Source organism: Sparus aurata, chromosome 7 (assembly GCF_900880675.1).
Source record: "Sparus aurata chromosome 7, fSpaAur1.1, whole genome shotgun sequence".
Classification (NCBI taxonomy): domain Eukaryota; kingdom Metazoa; phylum Chordata; class Actinopteri; order Spariformes; family Sparidae; genus Sparus; species Sparus aurata.
The window spans coordinates 34,522,669-34,545,785 of NC_044193.1; the positions used below are offsets into that span (position 1 = coordinate 34,522,669).

General features: G+C 42.2%; 1 protein-coding gene across 3 annotated transcripts; it reads right to left on the reverse strand.

Annotated features, from left to right (window-relative positions):
* Positions 1–1,749: 1,749 nt before the first annotated feature.
* On the reverse strand, positions 1,750–23,037 carry kif3b (kinesin family member 3B). 3 transcript variants are annotated; one of them, XM_030423402.1, is made up of 9 exons: positions 22,881–23,037; positions 20,520–22,024; positions 20,103–20,204; positions 17,586–17,708; positions 16,976–17,094; positions 16,036–16,152; positions 13,029–13,134; positions 6,282–6,493; positions 1,750–4,566 (listed from the first exon to the last, which is right to left on the reverse strand). In XM_030423402.1, the coding sequence occupies exons 2-9, from the start codon at positions 21,918–21,920 to the stop codon at positions 4,461–4,463; spliced, it is 2,286 nt and encodes a 761-aa protein (XP_030279262.1). In that variant the 5' UTR covers positions 21,921–22,024; positions 22,881–23,037; the 3' UTR covers positions 1,750–4,460. The 3 variants fall into 3 exon arrangements, with proteins under 3 accessions (XP_030279262.1, XP_030279259.1, XP_030279260.1); XM_030423399.1 differs by having other exon boundaries at positions 6,282–6,517; XM_030423400.1 differs by lacking the exon at positions 22,881–23,037 and adding an exon at positions 22,453–22,756 and having other exon boundaries at positions 6,282–6,517.
* Between the last annotated feature and the right edge of the window lie 80 nt (positions 23,038–23,117).

Here is a 23,117-nt window from a genome sequence, read left to right on the forward strand (position 1 = left end):
GACGGTTTCGGCCCGGGTGGGTAGAGGGCTCTGCACCTTTGTGCGGGGCCTCCTGTCTGCCTGGGTTGGGGTGGTCTCTGTGGCGGTGCTCTCTGCGGCCTTGGACCGGGATTGCTCTCAGTGTGGTTGGCCCCCCCAAAGGTAGCTTCCTCTGTGCCTCAGGTCTCGCTGCCCAGCCAGTCTCTTTAGTAACAGCTAGTGTATGTGTGAGTGTGTGTGTGTCTGCGTGCGTATGTTTGAGTGTGTGTATGAGTGTGTATGTATTTGTGTATGTCTCTGTGCATGTCTGTGGGGGTGGGAGGGTTGGGTTCTTCTCATTTTCTTCTCTTGATTTTATTTGCTGTTTCTTTTTTTCTGTTGTTGTTTTTAATCTCTGTAAGGCACTTTGAGCTAGTCTTCTGTATGAAAAGCGCCATACAAATAAAGATTGATTTGATTGATTTGAACTTATCTCTACCTCAAACATAAGTAGAGACCACCTGCAAAGCTCAGAATATAGAATGAACCCAGGTTAAAGCCAAATATGAGGAGAGTGGCTTAGATAGGCTTTACCACAGCCCAATCCACTTTATTTGAGATATAGTTGAGTCCCAAAGTCTGTGACCACTGGTCAAGATTCTATAATACTTCTATTTTGCATTTGTATAAAATGTAATACAAGTTTCATCACAAGTGGGTAGTTATAGTAGTTAGAGTGAAAAGTTAAATCTCTGAAAACATTTTCATGAATTTCAGAATATGAAAGTCTCGTCCCTCTCTTACTTTAATGACAGCATGCATTCCAGCTGGCATGGACTCCACAAGTCAGTGTAAAACCTGCTGACTCACCTTATCCCAGCATGGGATTTCCACAAAGCTGCTCCTGATGTCACAGAGTGTTTGGCTTTCTCAGTCTTCAAGTGCCCCAAAAAATGTTGAATGGGGTTGTGGTCAGGAGACTGTGGAGGACAGTCCATGACAGTGAGGACTTCTTGGTCTTCTTTGGACTTCAGTGGGTGTGTTTAGGCTCATTATCCTGCTGCAGTATGAATCCTTCTCCACAAACACTGCGGTATCATTCTCTCTCCTGTTAGTCTCCTTACACACACCCTTCTGTTGCTCACACTAATCTATCACTGTGATTCATCAGTAAATGGACTTTTTTCATCATCCACTGTGAAATTCTGCCATTTCTTGGCCCACCTCAAGTGTTTGTCCTTGTTTCCATCCTGAGAAGTGGTTCAGAAACTGCTCCTCGTCCTCTGAGACACTACAACACAGCCTTCTTCTGACGGGACTGACCATTTGTATGACAGGTGAACCCTGGCTGCCAGTGGCCAAGCTTCTAAGTGATTCGGATCCACCTGAGGAAGAAAGTCTGACCTTTGGTACAAAGGAGCTTCGTTGGTAAAAGCACAAATCTGTTGCTGCCCGAGAGAGACTGTAAACATTTTGTTAAGTCTCTGAGGTTAAAAAAGATCGTTATGGGGCTGACCAAGAGGAGGAGGAGTCTGTCCTTCTGCAGCTATGGGCAGAGGGCCATAGGCATCAACAAGCTCTCAGAGATGATTTGATTTTTGAGGTATGCATTTACATCTTGCTTAGAAAGTGGTCTGAATCACAAAGAAAAATTGCCACATGTCGTAGCTGTTTTCTGTTAACTTCCTGGAAGTAAACCACCTGAAAGTTCTTGTTCCCATAGTCAACCCTGGGAACCTTTCTGCACACAGCTAATTACAACTATTTTCTCCACATCATCCACAACAACAACATCATTAAATTGTCTTTAATAATCAAAAGAAACTAAGCAAGTCAAAGACATAACCAGCCTTAGACCAAAGTGCACCAGCATGATCGTCATTTGGCTATTAAAAAATACCAGCATGTAGGAGTTGGTCATAAACGTTGATATGGAGTTTGGATCCAGTAATGTATGTATGGGATACAGATGCAAAGGTATTTGATTCGATTAAGACATTCACATTTGGCTTACCAGATTCCTATGAATGATGGATATTCACACAACCAAACCAATCATGCAGCAGGTACACAGCATCGCAATATTAATTACAGAAATGAGGCTTTTTTCTAAAGATTATGTTTATGTTTACGAGGTTAAAAGTACAGTAAACGTGTCAATACTCAGCTGTGACATGAATCAATCTCTGATTTCTTTCTAAAGCAGTCTCAACACTTCTCCAAATCAATGTGCAACAGTTGATCTGTGCACTCATTTTCCAAGTGGAGAATGTAACTACGGAATTTAAAAGTATAAACACACAACAAAATCTGTGCCTTGCTGAATACAAAAGACACAGAGTACACGAATAATGCAAAAAAAATAAAATAAAATTTCAGCATTAAATTAGAAAGTTCAAAAAAATAAAACAATGGTCTATTTTAAATAAAAAAATGGAATAAAAATGTATATCTACATCTGTATATAAAAATGAAACATTAAAATAAGTTAGATCTTTTTCAATATATGGAAATCCATTTTTTCATATATCTGCAAAAGTGACTGAGGATTGCCTATGAACAGGTCATTGTTACATATCTAAATACATAAGGTATGCAGGCATGGGTCAAACAGCAACGACTTTCAGCTCTTAGGAAACGAGATGGCCTTGATGGTTCTACAATCACAGCACACAAGTATTTGACGGGGTTTAATTAGCCATTTGAGCCAGGTCTGCTGAAATGTCACAGTGGGTTGTAAAATCCTACACAGTAGCAGCAACTGGACAGCACACCCCTCACAGTTTATCACTCTTGTGTGGGGACCAGAGAGCAGCAGAGAAAGGCTGAACCATCGAGGTCAAAACTGCATATTATTAATCTGGATGCATACAAATGAAATGAGTTGCGTATTCAGATTCATTCAATTCTATAAATGTGTTTGACTGAGTTTTGTGGCCCCAACATGGAACTGTGAAGTGCCCGTCACTGCCATGGGGATTTATTGAGTTTTTCTATCAAACCAATCAGTTATTTCAAAGGACCACACAACCCAATCTGAAGGTAGATGGGGTCTTGCCTTGCCTTCCTGTGGGGGTGGTGGGTGTATGCTATGTCCAAATGCTCTGCTCCTCCATATAATGTGCACAACCCATTCTAGTAGGAATGTCAACTTAACACTGATTCCCTGCTGTTGGAATGAATGATTAATAGAAGAAATGATGAAAAAACAGTGTAAAAAAGTGTGTATGTGTGCAACATCAAACGAAGGAGCAGAGATAAAGGACGCAGGTTAAGGCACCTTGGAACCCTGATGAACCTGAGGCACCATGCAGGACAGGTACTCTGAAGTGATCCTGGGTGTGGTTAGCATGTATCTCCTGTTCAGATGTCTGGTGGCCAACTGCAATATCATTATTCATGCAAATAGTCCATGGTGGGTGTTTATGTGTTAAGCTCTCTACCATTATTCCCCTCCTCCATCTCCTCATATGCCCCAGGAAGAACAGCATCTACTGATAACAGCAACTTGTGACAGATGCCAAGTCTGTAGTGTGCTTCACCTTCTGGCCTGTACATTTACAATCATACACAGTTTAAGGAATAGTTCCACATTTTGGGAAAAACAGCTGTTTGTACATTAAATATGAAGCCAGAGCTGACAGGACACTAGTGTGGTTTGGTAAGCAGAGCAAGGCAGTTACCCCGGTTCAGTACAGTAACACTCATCATCTGTTTGTTGAATTTGTACACACAAATCTGAAGCCTAGTTGTTTGTTTGTTGTTTTTGTAATTTGGCCATTAGATACGCTCAATGCTTCTAGCTTTGTATCTAACAATGCCACATGACAGTGGTACTGATCTTTTCTTCTAACAGCAAACAAGATTACTTCCCAAAATGTTGAAGTATTCATATGAGACATTAAACAACACATGTACAAAGGACGTATAGCTCCATTCAAACATCAGAAGTCCAACAATTATAAAAAAAGAAAACATGAACTAAAAAAAGCTCAATATTCTGACAGCGACTTACAGACAGACAGTCTGATGTACAACACACTTACACACGGTGACAAGTACAGCAGAGCTGCCAGGTCCATGTGTCTTTACATCAACCCATCCCCCACTCCCAAGGTCCACATTTACAGTAAGACAGGACTACAACACACAACACAGATTTGGGAAGATAGGAAGAAGAAGTGCATTGAAGATACTGCAGTCCAACAAGGGGTGTGGAAAGGGGGTTCTAAACTGCCTTCATTCTTTTCTGTACATTAAGAACATTGTGACATGTATACAAGACATCAGTGGCATTAAGCCAAGTGTAGGGAAGGATGACAGCAGAACAGAGTGATGTGAGGATTCATACGTGGCTGCTGTTTGGTGTTCTATTGACTCACTCTCAGGATGAGTTAACAGTTATGTGGATATAGTAACAACCTGCAAAGCAGCAGTAGTCTCAAAGTTGAGTCCCAAAGTGGCAAGGTGCACAGGAGTGGTGATATTAGTGGTAGAAGCTGTCACTTGGGCACCAGGCCACGGGACTGTGGGTAAAGTGGGGATCCTGGACTGGAGGGGCTGAATGGGGAGGTTGGGGTACTCGACTTCTTGCCCGTTTTTGGTCGACTGAGGAATCAAAGGCACAGGGTTAAACAGATTGTGGCAATTACAGCAATAAGGTCATGAACCTACACATTTTAAGGATTTATTGTAATTTTCTGTGAAATCCTTTGCTTCCTGACCAACTGCAAATACACTACTCACAATAAGTTAGGGATATTGTGAGAGACTCAGTGGATTTCATACATACAGTGTTTGTTTCACTTCAGAGAGTTTTGGGATAGGGAGGCAACTGTATTGGGGTGATAGACACACCTCATTTTGTGTTTTCCACGTAATGGTCTCACTGTGTACAGTGTGCCTTACATATTGGGGCCAATACCAAAAAACTAAAGGACAACCCTTTTCAATGTGGCATCAATTCCAACATTCTGTGGGTATAAAAAGCTGGTATTGTCAGTAAGTCATTCCAAGTTCATCATTCAAACAGCCATGAACACACGACGTCACTTAACGGACGAGCAGCAGCACCTGGCCATAGTGCGCCTTCGGGTCGGTGGCAGGCAGTCAGATGTTGCTCGTGAACTTGGTGTGTCTCAAAGTGTCATCAGCAGACTTGCATCAAGACACAGAACTCCTGGCAGAGTTCGTGACAGACCCAGGAGTGGAGCCCCACGAGTGACAGACCGCAACGATGACCAGTACCTAAGGACCTATGCACTCAGACATCGTTATGCAACTGCCACACAGCTGCAGGCCCAGTTACGAGATGTGAGGGGTACTAGGGTTTCCAGACAAACCATTCGAAACCGACTCCACCGCTTTGGCTTGAATGCCAGACGACCGTTGCAGGTGACTCCACTGACACCAAGACACCGCCGTGAACGTTTGCAGTGGGCACAAGACCATGTGACCTGGACAATGCAGCAGTGGTCTACCGTCCTGTTCACTGATGAGTGTCGGGTCACCTTGCACAGAAATGATGTTCGTCAGCGTTGCTGGAGAAGGCGAGGTGAGCGATATGCCGAGGTCAACATGGTCCCCAGGGTTCCCTTTGGTGGAGGAGGTGCAACAGTCTGGGCAGGCATCACCAGTCAGCGCAAAACAGATTTGGTTATTGTAGATGGCTCAGTCACTGCACGTTCTTACCTCAGAGACATCATAGAACCCATCATCATCCACCAATTCCGCCAGCACACCCCCAACTTTCTGTTCATGGATGATAATACTCCACCACATCGTGCCAGAATTGTCACAGCTCGACTTCAGGAAGTCGGAGTGCCTCATATGGTATGGCCAGCAATGTCCCCTGACCTGAACCCCATAGAGCATGTCTGGGACCAGCTGAAGCAGAGACTGGATGATCGTACCCCACCCCCACGTGACCTGGCAGAACTGCGTGTAGCACTTGTGGAGGAGTGGAACGCATTGCCTCAGAACAACATCATGAGGCTAGTGACGAGCATGAGACGTCGCTGTCAAGCTGTCATTGCGGCAAATGGTGGAAACACCCGCTACTGACATTGTCAGTTTTTGTTATTTGGGGCTATCCTTGTTATTGTCTAAATTTTTGGGGTAATAAATATTAAACTAATGAAAATGGTGGTTCTTCTCATTCATTATTAGTAATATCAAAGTGAACTTTTACTTATTTCATTAAAATTCAGACCAAATAGGAAAAGCACTCATGTAAATAACAATATCCCTAACTTATTGTGAGTAGTGTAATACCAACACAAGCCAAACCAGGGAGTAATAGGAGAGATACAGGTTTGCCTTACCCAGACTTTGGTTTCTTGAGGCTGTCACTGGTGCTGGCAGGTGGGGTTGGTCCCAAGCTGCTGCGAAAGCCTGAAGCATCTACCTGGATGTCATCCTCATCCCTCAGAGCATCTTCCAGAGCTGCTGCCACCTTTGGGGCGATAACTGGCTCCTGATACTCTTTAGTGGTCCGAGCTGGCAGGTCCATGTCCAGCATCATGATGTTTTCAGCCTGGGGAATCACAACAGAAGCACACTAATCTGAGAGTCAGTCCAGGTACATTTTAAGACCCATCAATGAAGGTTATAATATACTGCCAAAAAGGCTAAATACTCTTATTTAGAAATAGGTGTATTGCTTTTAGGAATTAAAAAATCTTGCATGTTGATGCTGGCACAATTGGGGAAATGTTTTTCGCATGACGCATGTGCATCCGAGCTGAGCGGTATATAAGACAACACAGAAAATGACTTGGAGTGAAAGCAAATGATACTGCGGACACCAAGTCTTTCTGATCTGATTTAAGATTAAAATCCGCTTCGCCTGCTATTTGAACCTCGCTTTAGTGCCTGATCACATGTGGTATTAAAACATCCATCCACGCGTAACCAATCACAAGTGGGCAGCTGAGTCAGTCATCTGGAGTGACCACTTGTGATCAGATCTCACTTGCTGCTACACTTCCAAATAAACATGTACATCACAATGGACATGATGTTTTTTACACAAAGAAAGAAGGAATGTTTAATTTTTGGCTAATTAGGGCCAATATAGTTGAGAATTGGAGCCTAAATCCGTGTATCATTCGTTCTTTTCATATTCAGTTGAGATTCCAAAATTGAAAAATGAAAAAACGGTTTGTTATTTGCTTATTCGTTTATGAATCTGATACCAGAAAACAAATGATGGTTCATTTTTTGTACTTTCGATTTATTGCTCAGATCAAAAATAGGAAATGAAATAACGGGCCACGGAAAGATTTTGATTTTGATATTTAATTTGTCCGATTTGTGTGAACTGGAAGTTATTGTCTTCTTCGTGTGTTGCACTTGTAAGTTTAACGTTAGCCTTCAAAACCTGGATACATGGAGGGGAAAGAGGCCGTGGCAGTCGGCACAAGGTGGGCAGCAGCGGAAGCAACCACCGCAGCAGCAGCAGACACGGACACGGAGGCAGTGCCGGTCCGAAAGAGCTGCAAACGGAACCAAACGTCGGACACTTGAAATGCCACAAGCCCGTGTGTGGTGACTGTGAGGAGAGCAGAGGTGATCTGAGTAGCCTGTGACCAGTGATCACAACGGATATTTTTTTGTTTTAGATCAGCTCGTTTCCAGCTTTATCGATTATTATTATTTTTTATCATATATTATTAAGTGTTAAAATAAAATGTTTCATAATCAAATAAGTTACTTTTAATTGTTAATTTTTCCTGACAGTAAGAACAGCAAGGATGTGCACGTCGCCCGGATCGGCGTCACCGGGGCCCCACCCTGGAGCCAGGCCTGGGGTTGGGGCTCGCAGGCGAGCGCCTGGTGGCCGGGTCTTTGCCCACGGGACCCGGCCGGGCGCAGCCCGAACGAGCAACGTGGGTCCGCCCTCCCCACTCGCGGGAGGGTTCAGAAGGGGCCGGTGCAGTGGGATATGGTTGGCAGTTGTGGGCGGGGGCCCCGGGGGCCCAATCCCCGGATGGTGACTCTAGCCATGGGGACATGGAATGTCACCTCGCTGGGGGGGAAAGAGCCTGAGCTGGTGCGGGAGGTTGAGCGGTACCGGCTAGAAATAGTCGGGCTCACCTCCACGCACAGTCTGGGCTCTGGAACCCAACTCCTTGAGAGAGGCTGGACTCTCTTCTACTCTGGAGTTGCCCGCGGTGAGAGGCGGCGAGCTGGTGTGGGCTTGCTTATAGCCCCCCAGCTCAGCCGCCATGTGTTGGAGTTCTCCCCGGTGAACGACAGGGTTGTTTCCCTGCGCCTTCGGGTCAGGGATAGGACTCTCACCGTTGTCTCGGCTTATGGGCCGAACAGCGGTGCAGAGTACCCGGCCTTCTTGGAGTCCCTGGGAGGGGTACTGGAGAGTGCTCCAACCAGGGACTCTGTCGTTCTCCTGGGGGACTTCAACGCCCACGTGGGCGACGACAGTGTTACCTGGAGGGGTGTGATTGGGAGGAACGGCCTCCCCGATCTGAACCCGAGTGGTGTTTTGTTACTGGACTTCTGTGCTAGTCACGGTTTGTCCATAACGAACACCATGTTCAAGCATAAGGGTGTCCATATGTGCACGTGGCACCAGGACACCCTAGGCCGGAGATCAATGATCGACTTTGTGGTCGTGTCATCTGACCTCCGGCCGTATGTCTTGGACACGCGGGTGAAGAGAGGGGCTGAGCTGTCAACTGATCACCACCTGGTGGTGAGTTGGATCCGCTGGCGGGGGAGGAAGCCGGACAGACCTGGCAGACCCAAACGCATCGTGAGGGTCTGCTAGGAACGTCTGGCAGAACCCTCTGCCAGGGAGATCTTTAACTCCCACCTCCGGGAGAGCTTTGACCAGATACCGAGGGAGGCTGGGGACATTGAGTCCGAATGGACCATGTTCTCCACTTCCATTGTTGACGCGGCTGTCCGGAGCTGTGGCCGTAAGGTCTCCGGTGCCTGTCGCGGCGGCAATCCCCGAACCCGGTGGTGGACCCCGGAAGTAAGGGTTGCTGTCAAGCTGAAGAAGGAGTCCTACCGAGCCTGGCTGGCCCGGGGGACTCCTGAGGCAGCTGACGGATACCGGCAGGCCAAGCGTGCGGCAGCACGGGCAGTCTCGGAAGCAAAAACTTGGGTCTGGGAAGAGTTTGGGGAGGCCATGGAGGAGGACTACCGGTCGGCCTCGAAGAAATTCTGGCAAACCATCCTGCGCCTCAGGAGGGGGAAGCAGTCCTCCACCAACACTGTTTACAGTGGAGGTGGGGAGCTGTTGACCTCGACATTGTCGGGCGGTGGAAGGAATACTTCGAGGATCTCCTCAATCCCACTGACACGCCTTCCATAGAGGAAGCAGAGGGTTCATGGGAGTTTGCCCAACCAGTCCACATGTGTTTTGTGGACTTGGAGAAGGCATTCGACCGTGTCCCTCGTGGCATTCTGTGGGAGGTGCTCCGGGAGTACGGGGTCGGGGGCCCTCTGTTAAAGGCTGTACGGTCCCTGTACGACCGGAGCAGGAGCTTGGTTCGCATTGCCGGCAGTAAGTCAGACCTGTTCCCAGTGCATGTTGGACTCCGGCAGGGCTGCCCTTTGTCACCGGTTCTGTTCATTATTTTTATGGACAGAATTTCTAGGCGCAGCCATGGGCCGGAGGGGATCTGGTTCGGGAGCCACTGGATCTCATCTCTGCTTTTCGCGGATGATGTGGTCTTGTTGGCTCCTTCGAGCCAGGACCTCCAGCATGTCCTGGGGCGGTTTGCAGCCGAGTGTGAAGCGGCTGGGATGAGAATCAGCACCTCCAAATCTGAGGCCATGGTTCTCGACCGGAAAAAGGTGGCTTGCTCCCTCCAGGTGGGAGGAGAGTTCCTGCCTCAAGTGGAGGAGTTTAAGTATCTCGGGGTCTTGTTCACGAGTGAGGGAAGGATGGAGCGTGAGATTGACAGGCGGATCGGTACAGCGGCCGCAGTAATGCGGCCGTTGTATCGGTCTGTCGTGGTGAAGAGAGAGCTGAGCCGAAAGGCGAAGCTCTCGATTTACCAGTCAATCTACGTTCCGACCCTCACCTATGGCCATGAACTTTGGGTCATGACCGAAAGAATAAGATCCCGGATACAAGCGGCCAAAATGAGTTTCCTCCGCAAGGGGCAGGGCGCTCCCTTAGAGATAGGGTGAAGAGCTCTGTCACCCGGGAGGAGCTCGGAGTAGAGCCGCTGCTCCTCCACATCGAGAGGAGCCAGCTGAGGTGGCTCGGGCATCTGTTTCGGATGCCCCCGGGACGCCTCCCTCGGGAGGTGTTCCTGGCATGTCCCGCCGGGAGGAGACCCCCAGGAAGACCCAGGACACACTGGTGTGACTATGTCACCCAGCTGGCCTGGGAACGCCTTGGGATCCTCCCGGAAGAGCTGGAGGAAGTGTCCGGGGAGAGGGAAGTCTGGGTGTCCCTGCTCAGGCAGCTGCCCCCGCGACCCGGCCCCGGATAAGCGGACGAAAATGGATGGATGAAAAATCTTGTGTAAATATGCAATAATTACAGTTTACTATGTGCGATGATATGAATATTGATAAATGTATAATTAATTTTGTGAAAACTTACATTTTGGTGTTATTTTGTTTATTTAAAAAATATCATGACACGATGAATGCATTCATCACTCAATTTGGGTATGTAGCCTACATGAGAGAATACAGAATTAGTATTATCTAGTGGTCCAAATGACCGCTTACAGCTGTTCTAGTAGTGTTTGGGTTCCGGCCCGTCTGAAGTCCAACTGACACTTTGGTCCAATCACTAACATAATTTGATCGGATCCAACTCTAGGGTTGTTGAAAGCGCACTGTTAAGCTTTAGCTATAGATCATTAAGATTAATTGGATCAGATCTGGACGAACCCACCACAGTGGCAGGTAAACTGATTCAGTTCACCCGCCAGCACACAAATTCACCCGTATTTGGCGGGTGGCGGGTGCTAATTTCCATCCCTCACACAGCACACAAGTGACAGTACTGTGCTGGGAACTCTTTTCGTGGTTCTTGGTGCTTTAGAAATATTGTTGTTGTGGCATTCATGCCAATAAAGCGAATTTGAATTGAATTGAATTAATAAACCTTTCGATTCTTGCATATAAACTGATAGGTGTTGTGTTTACAAATAAGCAATAAATCCAGATTTCTTCAGATTGTTATTGCCAATGGTAATTTACATCTAAATGTCAGGCGATGTTTTCCTCACTGAAATTATTATTTTCAAGGTGTCTCCCCTTGTCAACCACAACATGTCTCCTCTGTCAATAAACTCTATTCAGTCTGTCAATTAACATGTGTTTGGGGAAAACGCCAACGTTACTAAACTAATTTCTAAACTACAGCTTATCATTTGAATGTTGACTTGGGTCTATATATTAAAGCTGAGATTGTATTAATTCTGAAACGCATAAAAACCCAAAACAGCCCAAACTTCATTTTCTTCATTAGACCACGTCTAGGAATGGGCTGCTGCTGCTTCCGACTCATTTTGATGAGAACACATTAACGCAGTGATGCGCAGCACTGCGGACGGCGGTGAGCGAGAGAGATGATCCTCATTAACAAGAAGCATTTTGCTTATGCAAAGAACTAAATCTCTTTAAACTAGATATTTATAAGCCACAAAACCACCACAACGACCATTATTCATTGTATTATTACATTTGTGGGAAGTTATTACAATAAAGATTTTCACATCCCCAAACATAATAAATCCCCGCAAACGTAATAGTTATTACATTTGTGGGAAATCGTGTTATGTTTGTAGTAGGCAGCGGCTATTACATTTGTGGAAGATTTATTACATTTGTGGGTTAGGGTTAGATTCATCAGATTCATAAACGAATAAGGAAATAACAAACCGTTTTTTCATTTTGGAATCTCAACTGAATATGAAAAGAACGAATGATACACGGATTCACCTAGATGTTTCAAGCCTAATATTATTATTCATTTTTTTATAATACGGTCTATGATTTGATATTTTTTTCAGCAATTGTGCTCTTTAAATATGCTATGAAATATGTTTCCCTTATTATTAATACATTTACATCATCTCAGGGTCATCATCTGAGGGTGTGAGAAGGAAGTCAGTCAATTCAGAGAACTTTGAATCCTAGTTCCATTTTACATCATGACAATACAATACAATCAAATACAATAATAATTCAGTTTTGGACCCCCTAAGAGAAAAGTTTTGGGCACCCCTGGGTGTTGACAAAGTATCAGCATGTATCAGTTTACTGTATTTGTAAAATTTGACATGTTTAGCGTCAATAAAAAACGTTGCCTTCTTTCATAAATTTAGTGTAAATGTTGAAATCAGTGTAAACAGTGTGTTCAAACAGCTGCTAAATGTTGACAGGTTGGTACAGCCATGCTGCCACAAACTGACACTTTTTACAAGGAAACAAACAACTTTATGTTTAAATGCTGAGTTTACAAGAAGGAACCCATGATTTAGAAATTGTCATCGCTGTTTCAAAAGATTTGTTAAGTTTCTTTTCACTCTTCAACTCTTAAAATTTTCTGAGGGAAGGGAGTCTGGAGAAATTGTGGTTACTAGTTCATTGGTTGAATCAGTTAAAACAAAGTGTGTTCACAAACATCTGCTGCTATCATAAGTAGGTTAAGAGAGCCCAAATATGTGATTTACATAACAGTAAAAAGAATGCAGTCCTTGAGTTTGGCCAGGACACGTGTGCACACAATGCTAAAGAATATGGTCACCTGCACCTTTGAATGTGGTCTGATTGGTCAGATCTCTAATAATTCTTCAAAACGTTTTGGGTGCATTCACACCTGTACTTAGAGCTATCGAGGGGCTGGACGGCTCAGGCAAGATGGCAATACCAATTCCGTACAGGGCCATATTATCTGTGTTTGATTCTCATTGATTAAAACCTATTTATTGAACTTTTCTGTTTAATTCACCTATATCTACACTGGAATCAGTGAAAGAGGGCTATGTGTTTTATGTGGAGAGACCAGTCAGCTGGAGGTTTATGTATGAACACATGTATCAGTGGAAAAGGTGAGGGGGACAAGAGCTTACTTTGTATCTCATGTCAGGCCTCATCATCATGGCCACACGAGCATGGTGACTGAGAGGCCTCCTGTAGCCAACTGCTGAGAAAGGCCTGGTCATCATCTGATGGTCACTAAAGCAGACACACAGAGACTCAGCATTTGAAACCTTTCACAAAGCATTATACAATAAAGCAGTGAAGTTTTCTGTAATTATAAAAGAAACTAGAAACTACAATATCATGCTGTTACAGAGTTGTGGTGTTAAATAATAACCAGAACATTTTTGCAGAATATTAAAGATGTCACAGTGCATTTAACCTTTGACCATTTGGAAATCAAATGTGATAATTTCATTTCCTATTCAAGTAGACATATAATGTTATAATTGTATGTCAAATTGTATCGAAATCATATTTATTCGTGAGTTTTGGAAAAAACCTGTTTTGTGAGGATAAGATTAAGAATTAGGGATGCATCAATCTGACTTTTCGTTCGTTGACACAGATTCTGGAACTGACATTCAGGCTACTCCTTTTGGAGTGGTACTAATTTAGATCACACAGCTATGTGTAATGTAGGGTTGGGCATTATAATATAATCCCATTTTTTTCACCTATGTTGATCAATAGCGATATTTATCAAAATATAAATTTTGATCATGCTGCCAGTTTGAAGACAATAATGACTGTCTGAAGAAACCAGAGGGTTTATTATGTGAACTTTAGATATGTTTATTAACAAAAAAATAGTAATGGAAACATTTAACTGTAGTTAAATGTACTAGTTCTACCACTCCCAAAAGTTTTAAAGGTAGAAAAGGTACAAAGTAAAAAGTGCAAAATGACTTAATGTAAACACTGAACTGTGCAAACATCTGCCTTAAGAAAACAACAGAAGTTAGCTTGCCTCGTACCTTTACTAATGTAAGTACCTTAGGCAGGGCAGCAAACACCTCAAATGTTTATACAACAAAGAAAAAAAAGAGTGGATCATGATAGTCCTGGCATATTTACGTACGACTGTAAATAAAAGTAATATTGATCATGCAGTGTTTCCCACACATTAATTTATTTGTGGCGGTCCGCCACAATATCTTTATTGGCTGCCACTTAATGTTTTCTATTTTTCACTTTCTCACTCACTCAAGACAGCTACCTGTCAGTGAATAGCATGATGTTTTATACTGTGATACAGTGGATGGCAGTGTGGTTATTAATCGACCGGTAAAAACAACTAAGCAGATGAGGAGCATTTAACCATGAACCTATTATTACTGTGCACAGCCTCTGAGGTGGAGCTATATTCATTCCTATGAAAGTAGCGCATGAAGCCAAACTTAGACTTATGCCAACTGAACTGACAAACGTCCCGTGTAGTGCCCAGCTAACTAGAACAGTGATAAAATCATTTAATCGTACGTATTCAGATCTACAGTGGAAGAGAACTACCATCAATGAAATACTCTCTTTTACATCTTTCCTTATAACTGACGTTATGGCAGCAGCTATGATAGCCTCTAAAGAAGCTGCCATTATTGTTTCCATACCTAACATAGCAAAAGTCAGTTTCTTCTTGCACAGCCGTAGCTTCTAGTAGTTCCTCTTAGGACTCTGATTGGTTCAACCCCTATGTGTACATGGAGAGTGGCAAGATGGATTTGTGAAAGCACGTGATCAAGTGATTTCTAAAATCCAGCTGCCTCACAAGATAAGAAACCTGTAGCTGATACCAAATCAATCAGTCAATGTATAACCACAGATGAGGATGCTCAATATAAACATCTATATTATTATTCATCAGTACAACAAACTGTCCTGCTAAATGGTGATGCATGATATATATATATATATATATATATATATATATATATATATATATATATATATATATATATATATATATATATATATATATATATATATATATATATATATATATATATATATATATATATATATATAGAAAATTTTAAGTGGTGACAGCCTGGAAATTGGCGGTGGCGGCCTCCTCCAAAACAGAAACCCTGTTTCAGTGTAGACCAGAGAGCCATATTTGTTCTCTCTGGTTTTTTTTTTTTTTTTACTGTTTCAGACTGTTTCAGAGGAAGACAACATGATTGCAATTTGCAATGCATGTTCTGTAAGGCTTCACAAAGGAGGGAAAATTCTAGTAGTTTTAACACAAAAAAATCTTATTACACCTGTGAAATAATAAATCATCCCTCTTTGATCATTACATCCTTAACTTTTGAACCCTCAGGAACCCTATCAATATACAATGTGATTCCCCCATTGTGTTTGAGTTCAAGTTGCTATAAAGATAATGTAATGTCAATCCTCATTTTCTGACCATCTCCTTTATCAAGATTTTTTAAAACAACTTTGTTCTTTTATAAGAAAAACTACACGCAGTGAACCTTTATTAATGTTAGCTAACAGTGAATGCCGATGTCAACACATATGGTTTCACCTTAAAACTCAAGTTTTGTCCTGTGTTGTTGTTATTTGTGACTCTGAGGAAAATAAAAATGATCCAGTTGTCTTTGCAACAGTGGCGCCAACAACATCACTTGTTGTTATTATAGGGGGAAAAGTCTGTTGTCTGTTGGGCTAAGTAATGTGTTACTTTGCAATTCTGATAACACTACACTTGTCTGTAACACAGCAGGGTAAGGCTTTATTATAATTATTATACATTACAAACTGTGTCATTTAAGACAATTAAGTTAGAGTTACACTGCAAAATATCCTGCCTCCACGTCATATTTGTCACAACTGAGTGATTAACACATTTGGATGAGCATTGCAATAAAGCATTTTTTTCAACTGATATATTGATAGCTCCCTAATATTAGTATCTGCATCATCTCCAAAAATTGGAGTATTGGTCAGGCTCTTATTTAATCAATTATACAAGCTCTTCATTCTCTTTTTAAAAAACTTACACTAACATGCATGCTCAAGATGGAGCCCATGATTTTAGCCATCTGAAGAATCTACCAAAAAGTCTGCTACTAGTGTTCTGTAACTTACTCTTCTATACGTGTGATGGGCTTTAATTTCCAGTATTCATCCTCCTCATCAAAGTAAGCCCTGTTGACTATTTTGTTCTTCTCCTCTAAGGGAATGAAGTTCTCAATGATAAGATGCCTGAAAGACAGACAGAAAAACATTTAAACAGAGCCAGTAACAGACATCAATGCAGAGAAAAACAGACAGAGCAAGATTCTAACAATTTAACAGTACAAATCAAAAAGCATTTTCTCCTTTGTCTGAATCATTTGAGCCTGTACTGGCATCTTAAATCAAATCTGAGCATAATGCAAAAAGATGCCTTTGCAATGCCTTTCACTGAAAGTAAGCATACATTTAACTTAATTTCATTGTGTGAAGTAGGCCTGGGCAATATGGCCTTAAAATAACAACAATTATCATTAGGCTATATCAGGATACACAATATAAAATGTACATATTAAAATCTGCACAAAAGCTCACATGCTAGGACTCAACGATAAAATCAAATAACACAACATTTTTGACTAAATACCCAATTGATATTGTTACAATATTGTCAGGATGACTACTGGTACTTTCACAAAATACTAACATAATGACATTTCTGATCAATAATCATTAGTAATGTGGATTAAATGACTTAGAGGCTAAAGATAAGTATTAGAACAAGTAGAACAGTGTGCTAAGTTCAGAAAGAATACATTGCTTCAGTAAAAAGCCTGCAAAAGGAAAATAAATAAAAAAACAGGACAACACCTACCATACAACCATATCCAAAATCTAATATCATATATAGTCTCATATCTTGATTACAATATAATATGATAGGTTGCCCAGCCCTATAATGCAGTTAGCATCTTTACAGCAGATATTCCCTACTCTGCTAGGGCCGACTATGGTCATAATAGACACAATACTGATCAATGTCTGCCAACAGAAAGATATGCAGGCGCCATACTTGAGTTTAAGATCCCTGGTGAGCTCGTTCTGGGTTTGTTCCAGCTCCTGACGGTCATTGATGTGTGCCTCCTGGATGTCCTGGATTTCTGCCTTCACTGCCTGCAGTTTGGCAAACAGCTAGAGGACAGAGAAGGAGAAAGAAAACCAGGGTTACCATGATGTTACCAGAAAATATTCATCCTTGAGTCTGGCCTAGACAACTGACTGTTATGAGGAATAATGAACTATCTAAGAAGACAAACAAAGCCAGTAGTGTTTTCTTATCTGATCTGAAATGGCACCTGACCTACTTGCAAGGAATTTTATTACCATATACATAGACCTCACAAGTACTGAACAACAGACTTTCAAAAGCAAATAGTTTTGCTGTACCAATGATTTCACAAATGACCAAACATGTTGACTAATGGTGTATTTTATTTACTTAGAATGTTATCATTGATTACAGCAGCAAGGACTGGAAAAGCATGCAGAAAACATTGTCTTGTGTTAGTTTGGATGGAGAACTGGAAAACTGGCAATGGCATTATTGGATGTGGCCAGTCAAACCAGAAGCAGGTCAGGAGCAAGGCTACATCACATAAATCACCCACTGGTGTGGCCGCTACCTTTTTCAGTTTCTTTGTTTTGATGTCGACCTCCTGCTGCAGAGAGCTGTAGGTCTCCTTCAGCTCCAGAGTCTCTTCGTCATGGCACTCAACTTGCTGCTGCATCTCCCGCTCTCGCCGTTTCTTGAAACAAAGACACAGAGGGATACATTCATGTCACTAATTGAAAATGAGATGCACAGTTTTTAACATTCAGTCAGATAAGGGATAGTGTTATGCAAAATGGCCATCCCCAAAAAACAATGCCAAACTAGGAGACAACAAAGACCATAATGTAAGTGGAGGACTGTGGGGAATATACAATATGCAAATGTATTAATAATGACTCTGCATACATAAGGGATCTAAAATTGTAATTCACAAGAATCAGATGCTTGATTAGTTGCTGGCACTCTCCACTAGCAGTTGATAAAACAGTGACTGAGGGTTACTATCAAAAGGATGCACAATACATCGATTAGTGTTTATGAAAACAGGACCAGCTCATGAAAAGAGGAAAACTTGTGTTGAAACTACACCAATATAAACGGCAATAAAATTAATGAATTTCAAGATGAGCTACTTTGGCTCTGATGCAGCTGCCTCTCTTTGTCAGCACTATGTAAGCTTAGAGACCTGCTCACAACATGTCATAAGTTAAAGTCTACCAACACTGAATAATCTCAATCTGATCAAATAAATGTTGTACAACATTTGCCGGACAAAATATAGTGGCGTGGAGGTATAAAGTAGCATAAAATTAAATTGTACTTCAGTGTTTTACTAAATTAGTCACATTCCATATTCTTAATGTTTCTGCAACAGCAGGGCCAGCCCTATAAATGCTGATGTCTGTGACTAAGTGAGTGACTTACTAAGCGACGAAATTACAGGATTGGTCAATGCAGTTGAGTACTGTTTGTGTAATGGCCGTTTCACAGCCAAAATTATCACTGGGGGGTGTTTCCCCATTAGCTGCTGCTCCTCCCTTCCCAGAGGAGGGCCCCAGAAGTTCGCAGACAATGAAAAGAAGAAGAGTGTCCAATGTGTTGTTGGAAGAAATTGGAGGTGGACAATGGTGCTTTTTATTATTATTATTATTATTATTATTATTATTATTATCATCATCAAACTTTAATTTAGAGGCATGCTATTTAGGATTTGTTGGTTGCTGTTTATCAAAACACTATTATAAGTGATCTGCATTCCGAAGTGTACTTGGGCACGATACTGAAACCCAAATCGCCACCGCCATCAGTGTATGAATGTATGTATGAATCACTGTACGTCGCTTTGGACAAAAAGCATTTGTGTGAAGTCTGAACAATCAAGTCTTTTGCGGGAGATGGAGAGTGATTCCGATGTCCTGACATTAGTAGGGAGTTCGTTCCACCACTGAGGTGCCAAAACAGAGATTAGAGGTTAAATCAACACAATTTAAAAGCGTATTATTTTACTACACAACTAGGAATAAATGGATCATACATTAACAAAAAATAAATCAAATGTAAACTATCAAAATATTAAATAGATAAACTAACATTTTCGCAACAGGGAACAGGGTAGTCTTGAGACACTGGAAGTCAGAAGAAAAGATCAGTTTAAAGGAATGGAGAGATGAACTAAACAAGATAGCTTCTTTTGAACGACTTATTTATAAAATCAATAATAATTTAGATCTCTTCTTGAAGATATGGGCTCCTTATTTAGAAATGATTGGAAAGTAATTTATCATAATGGCTAATACCTGTACACTCCCCCATATACCTATTTATCAGTGTAGGCTCAAGGGATAGACATGTCATGCAATATTGTTGAATTCAACTGTCAAGAATGTGCATCTTATTACGTATCATTTTTACATTATTGATTGTATGACCATGATTATGATTATGATGATTATTATTATTATTATCTATTTATTCTAAAGTTTTTAAAGTTTCTTTCTCTTTCTTTTGCTTGTTACTGTCAGGTTTGTTTTTCTTAAAATGTTGACTTAATCTTTGTAATGTACATATTTGCACACTGATCATGCATCTACATTTGTAATGAAAAGTCAATAAATGAGTTAAATAATAATTAAAAAAAAAAGATAAACTAACATTTTAAATGCAAAAGCTGCAAAGGGAAAGGCTCAAACTGAAAGCATTTGTAAAGATAAAATTGTAAATGGTAATGGAAATAAGACATGGGAAACATGACATGTGTAACTCAGAATGGGGAGTATTTAAGCTTAAATGGAAATGTGTTCATTAAGTAAAAAAGGAAATAATCAGCATACATCAGCCTTATTCATGATCCATAATGGTCCATCCCTTTATTTAGACCAAAAGTTAATGGGGCCTATTGTGACCCAAGACCTACATCCTAGTTTGATGGTTATCTGTTCAGTAGTTTTGTGTAATCTGGCTGACAAACCACACAACCAGCACACATCAGAATACACAGAATACATCTTTCAATGAACATAGGGACTGCTCCTAACAAGATGAAAAAAGGTGTTAAAAGTATGGTTCGGTATTTTGATGTTTGGTCTACCTGTTCAGCTATTTCCTGCCTCTTCTGCTCCAGCATTCTCTGTTGTTCATTGGTGTGATCGACAATATTCTTCCCCCCTACTAGGAGCTTACTCTCCATTGCCTGAATGGAGAAGACAGAGAGGATCAAACCACTTCAAGTCACTTGGAGGAGAAAATAAGTTGCATTTGACTCAAAAACATTTTACCAGCTGGGCTGCACGAACATTGAAAAAATTTAACCACAACAACACAGTCTATTGACTGATGACAATATCTACTGGCTTGTGTGTGCAGTTAAAGACAGGGAAATCATGTGTTGGATCCAATCAAACAAAATGCGGTATTTAAGTCTATACTATACCTTTTTTTCAAATTGGATGAATATGGGACATACTGGATGTACAAAAGGACAACCAGTCTGACAAAGTCTGCTTACCTTCACCTTGGCTGCAAGCATTTCTCCGGCCTCCCTCTCCCTCTTCAAATCTTCCATTTTCCTCTCTTTCTCTTTGAGGAGCCGGACTTTCTCCTCTGCTACCAGACTGTGGTCCTCCATGATGGCCTTTCTCTCTCTCTCCAACTTTTCCTGCTGCTCCCGCCAGTAATCCCCTTTGTCGTCCCCATCTTCATCGTCATCCTCTGTCTCTCCTTCCAGATCCTCACCATCGCTTCCTTCCCCAGCTCTCCTCCTACGCTGCCTCCTTTTCTTCTTTCCTGAACGCTTCTGCAGCTGTTCCTTCAGCCTAGCAATCTCCTCCTGAAACTCCCTGAGCAGGGCATCCTTGGGGTCCTCGTTGATACGTGGTTTATTCTTGATGTTCTTAGCTCTGTTGGAGTATCGCAGCGTTGTCAAGGTCTCTTCCACATTGTAGGATGCTGGTCCAATGTTGGCAACCATGACAGTGCGGGCATTGCCTCCCAGAGAGTCCTGCAGAAGCCGTGTGAGTTTTGAATCTCTGTAGGGGATGTGGCTGCTCCTACCATCCACCAGAGCTGATATGACATTCCCCAGAGCAGACAGCGACAGATTGATCTTTGTAGCTTCTTTAAGCCTCTCCCCCTGAGCACCAGTCTTGGTCTGCCTTTCACTCCCGGCTAAATCTACCAAGTTCAGTTTGCCAACTCTAATATGGTTCTCCCCATCCAAACCCAACTCACTGCACTCCACTGTGATGAGAAAGATGGCGTGGGAACGGGAGCTGTGTTCATTCATATTAGTAGCACCCACTGAACGATTCTGGTTGCCCACATTCATGACATGTTCGATCTCTCGCACACTCTTGGTTACAAAAGATGAAAGGTCTTTAACATACACACCTGTGTCAGGCCTCTCCCTGAGCTCGAGACGACGTGACTGGTCTTTGGAGAGCAAGTCTTTGATCTCCTCTTGGTAAATTTCTAGATATGATGCCCTCACCAGGTACTGCTGATTCTGGGACCGTGAAATGTTAGTGAAGATATGCTCAAAGGAGTTAGGGATCACCCCTCTCCTGTCTGGGTCATTTCTCACCCCCTCCATAGTATACGTTTTCCCTGTACCCGTCTGCCCATATGCAAAAATGGTCCCATTGAACCCAAGTAGAACTGAATCCACTAGGGGCCTAAAGGTTTCATCATACAGATCTATTTGTTTGGAGTTCCAGTCATAGACTGAATCAAAAGTGAAGACTTTGGGAAGTTCACTGGCTGAAGCCTCCCTGGGGTTCCTTACAATAATTTGTCCCAATTTGACATCGACAGACACCACCCTTTCAAACTTGGCTGCCCGCTCCTTTTCATTCATAGGGCGACAGCGCACCACCACCTTTACGGACTCAGAGCTCTTGCTCTTGGACATGTTGCAGAGCGGCTGCCAACCCGCACAGCCTGGCACTTTGTATGCTCTGTCTTCCAAGTGCCGCTTCAGGAGCAGTGCACCATTACAACTGCCCACATCAGAAGCTGTTGGAGAAGACACATTCAATGATTAGTACCAACCTGAAATGGCAATTGTCATCCATTCATCGACATCTTTACCAAGTACCTAAGGACTCATACAAGCTAAACGTTAACACGAATCTAATATCAGACAAGCAATGGCATGGTATATATTAGTGGTTAACCTGACGCAGAAACCTGTGCGGCAGTTTCCTTATTCTGATTAACTTTTTTGACGTGGTAACACCAATTATGCGCAATAAGATTTTTCCATATATCACAAAACGGAACTCCTGAGCAGGGATCAAATGTTATTCAAAATGAATAACCTATCCATAATGTCACTTGACAATGGAGATAAGCAGAATGTAACATTACACCCTGCTCGAATTGTTAATACAACGGTGCAAATAATGTTACCTCAGTTCAGCTAACCGATTTAGTCTACCGACCTGCGATTATAAACTTCTTGGTTGAGTAACCTCTCGTTCGTCAACGCTGGAATTCCAGGGTATTAAGTGACAGCTGCTGAGCGTACTTTGCTAGCCGTGACATGTTAATGAATTTAGCGTTTTACGGTAGATGCTCCTTTAATTTGAGCAACGGTTCGTAAAAATGTTTGCTCAGCTAGCTAAGCAACGTTAGCTTCTGCAAAATGCAGCCCATAACGACACCACAAGACCGGCCTAGCAACGACAAACACAGTGTTACCTTAGAATAAGGTCTGGTAAGTTAGCATTAGCCCCAACTAGCTAACGCTAGTGGCGATGGCTTAAATTAAATCAACATATCGTCTAACAGATATTAAAACAGCTTCATTCAACCCATGCAATAAAAAGAAAACTTTCCACCAGACACAAACACATCGTTAAAGATTTACCAGTGGTTGATAATAGCTAATACAAAATTCCCAGTCAGCCATTAGCCGCTGCTCGTCCTCGCAACGGTCCGGGTTACTAGTTGCCAGAATCAAGTGCAATATCCCCCGTAAGAGGTAAGTTAGGAAACATTCTAATCCATATGAGTATTGTGATTCTGAGAGAGCACGTGTATGTCAGTTACGTATACAGTCCAATACATGTTCTAACATTAAACATAGATGTGATTAACGAGGTTG

Excerpts from the sequence above, each read along its gene's own strand:
- kif3b (XM_030423399.1), bottom strand. The coding sequence starts at position 21,920 with ATGTCCAAGAGCAAGAGCTCTGAGTCCGTAAAGGTGGTGGTGCGCTGT. Across the intron at positions 17,095-17,585 it reads AAACAAAGAAACTGAAAAAG|CTGTTTGCCAAACTGCAGGC; the intron begins GTAGCGGCCACA and ends TCTGTCCTCTAG. Across the intron at positions 6,518-13,028 it reads GGCCTGACATGAGATACAAA|TGTGCTTCTGTTGTGATTCC; the intron begins GTAAGCTCTTGT and ends CTCTCAGATTAG.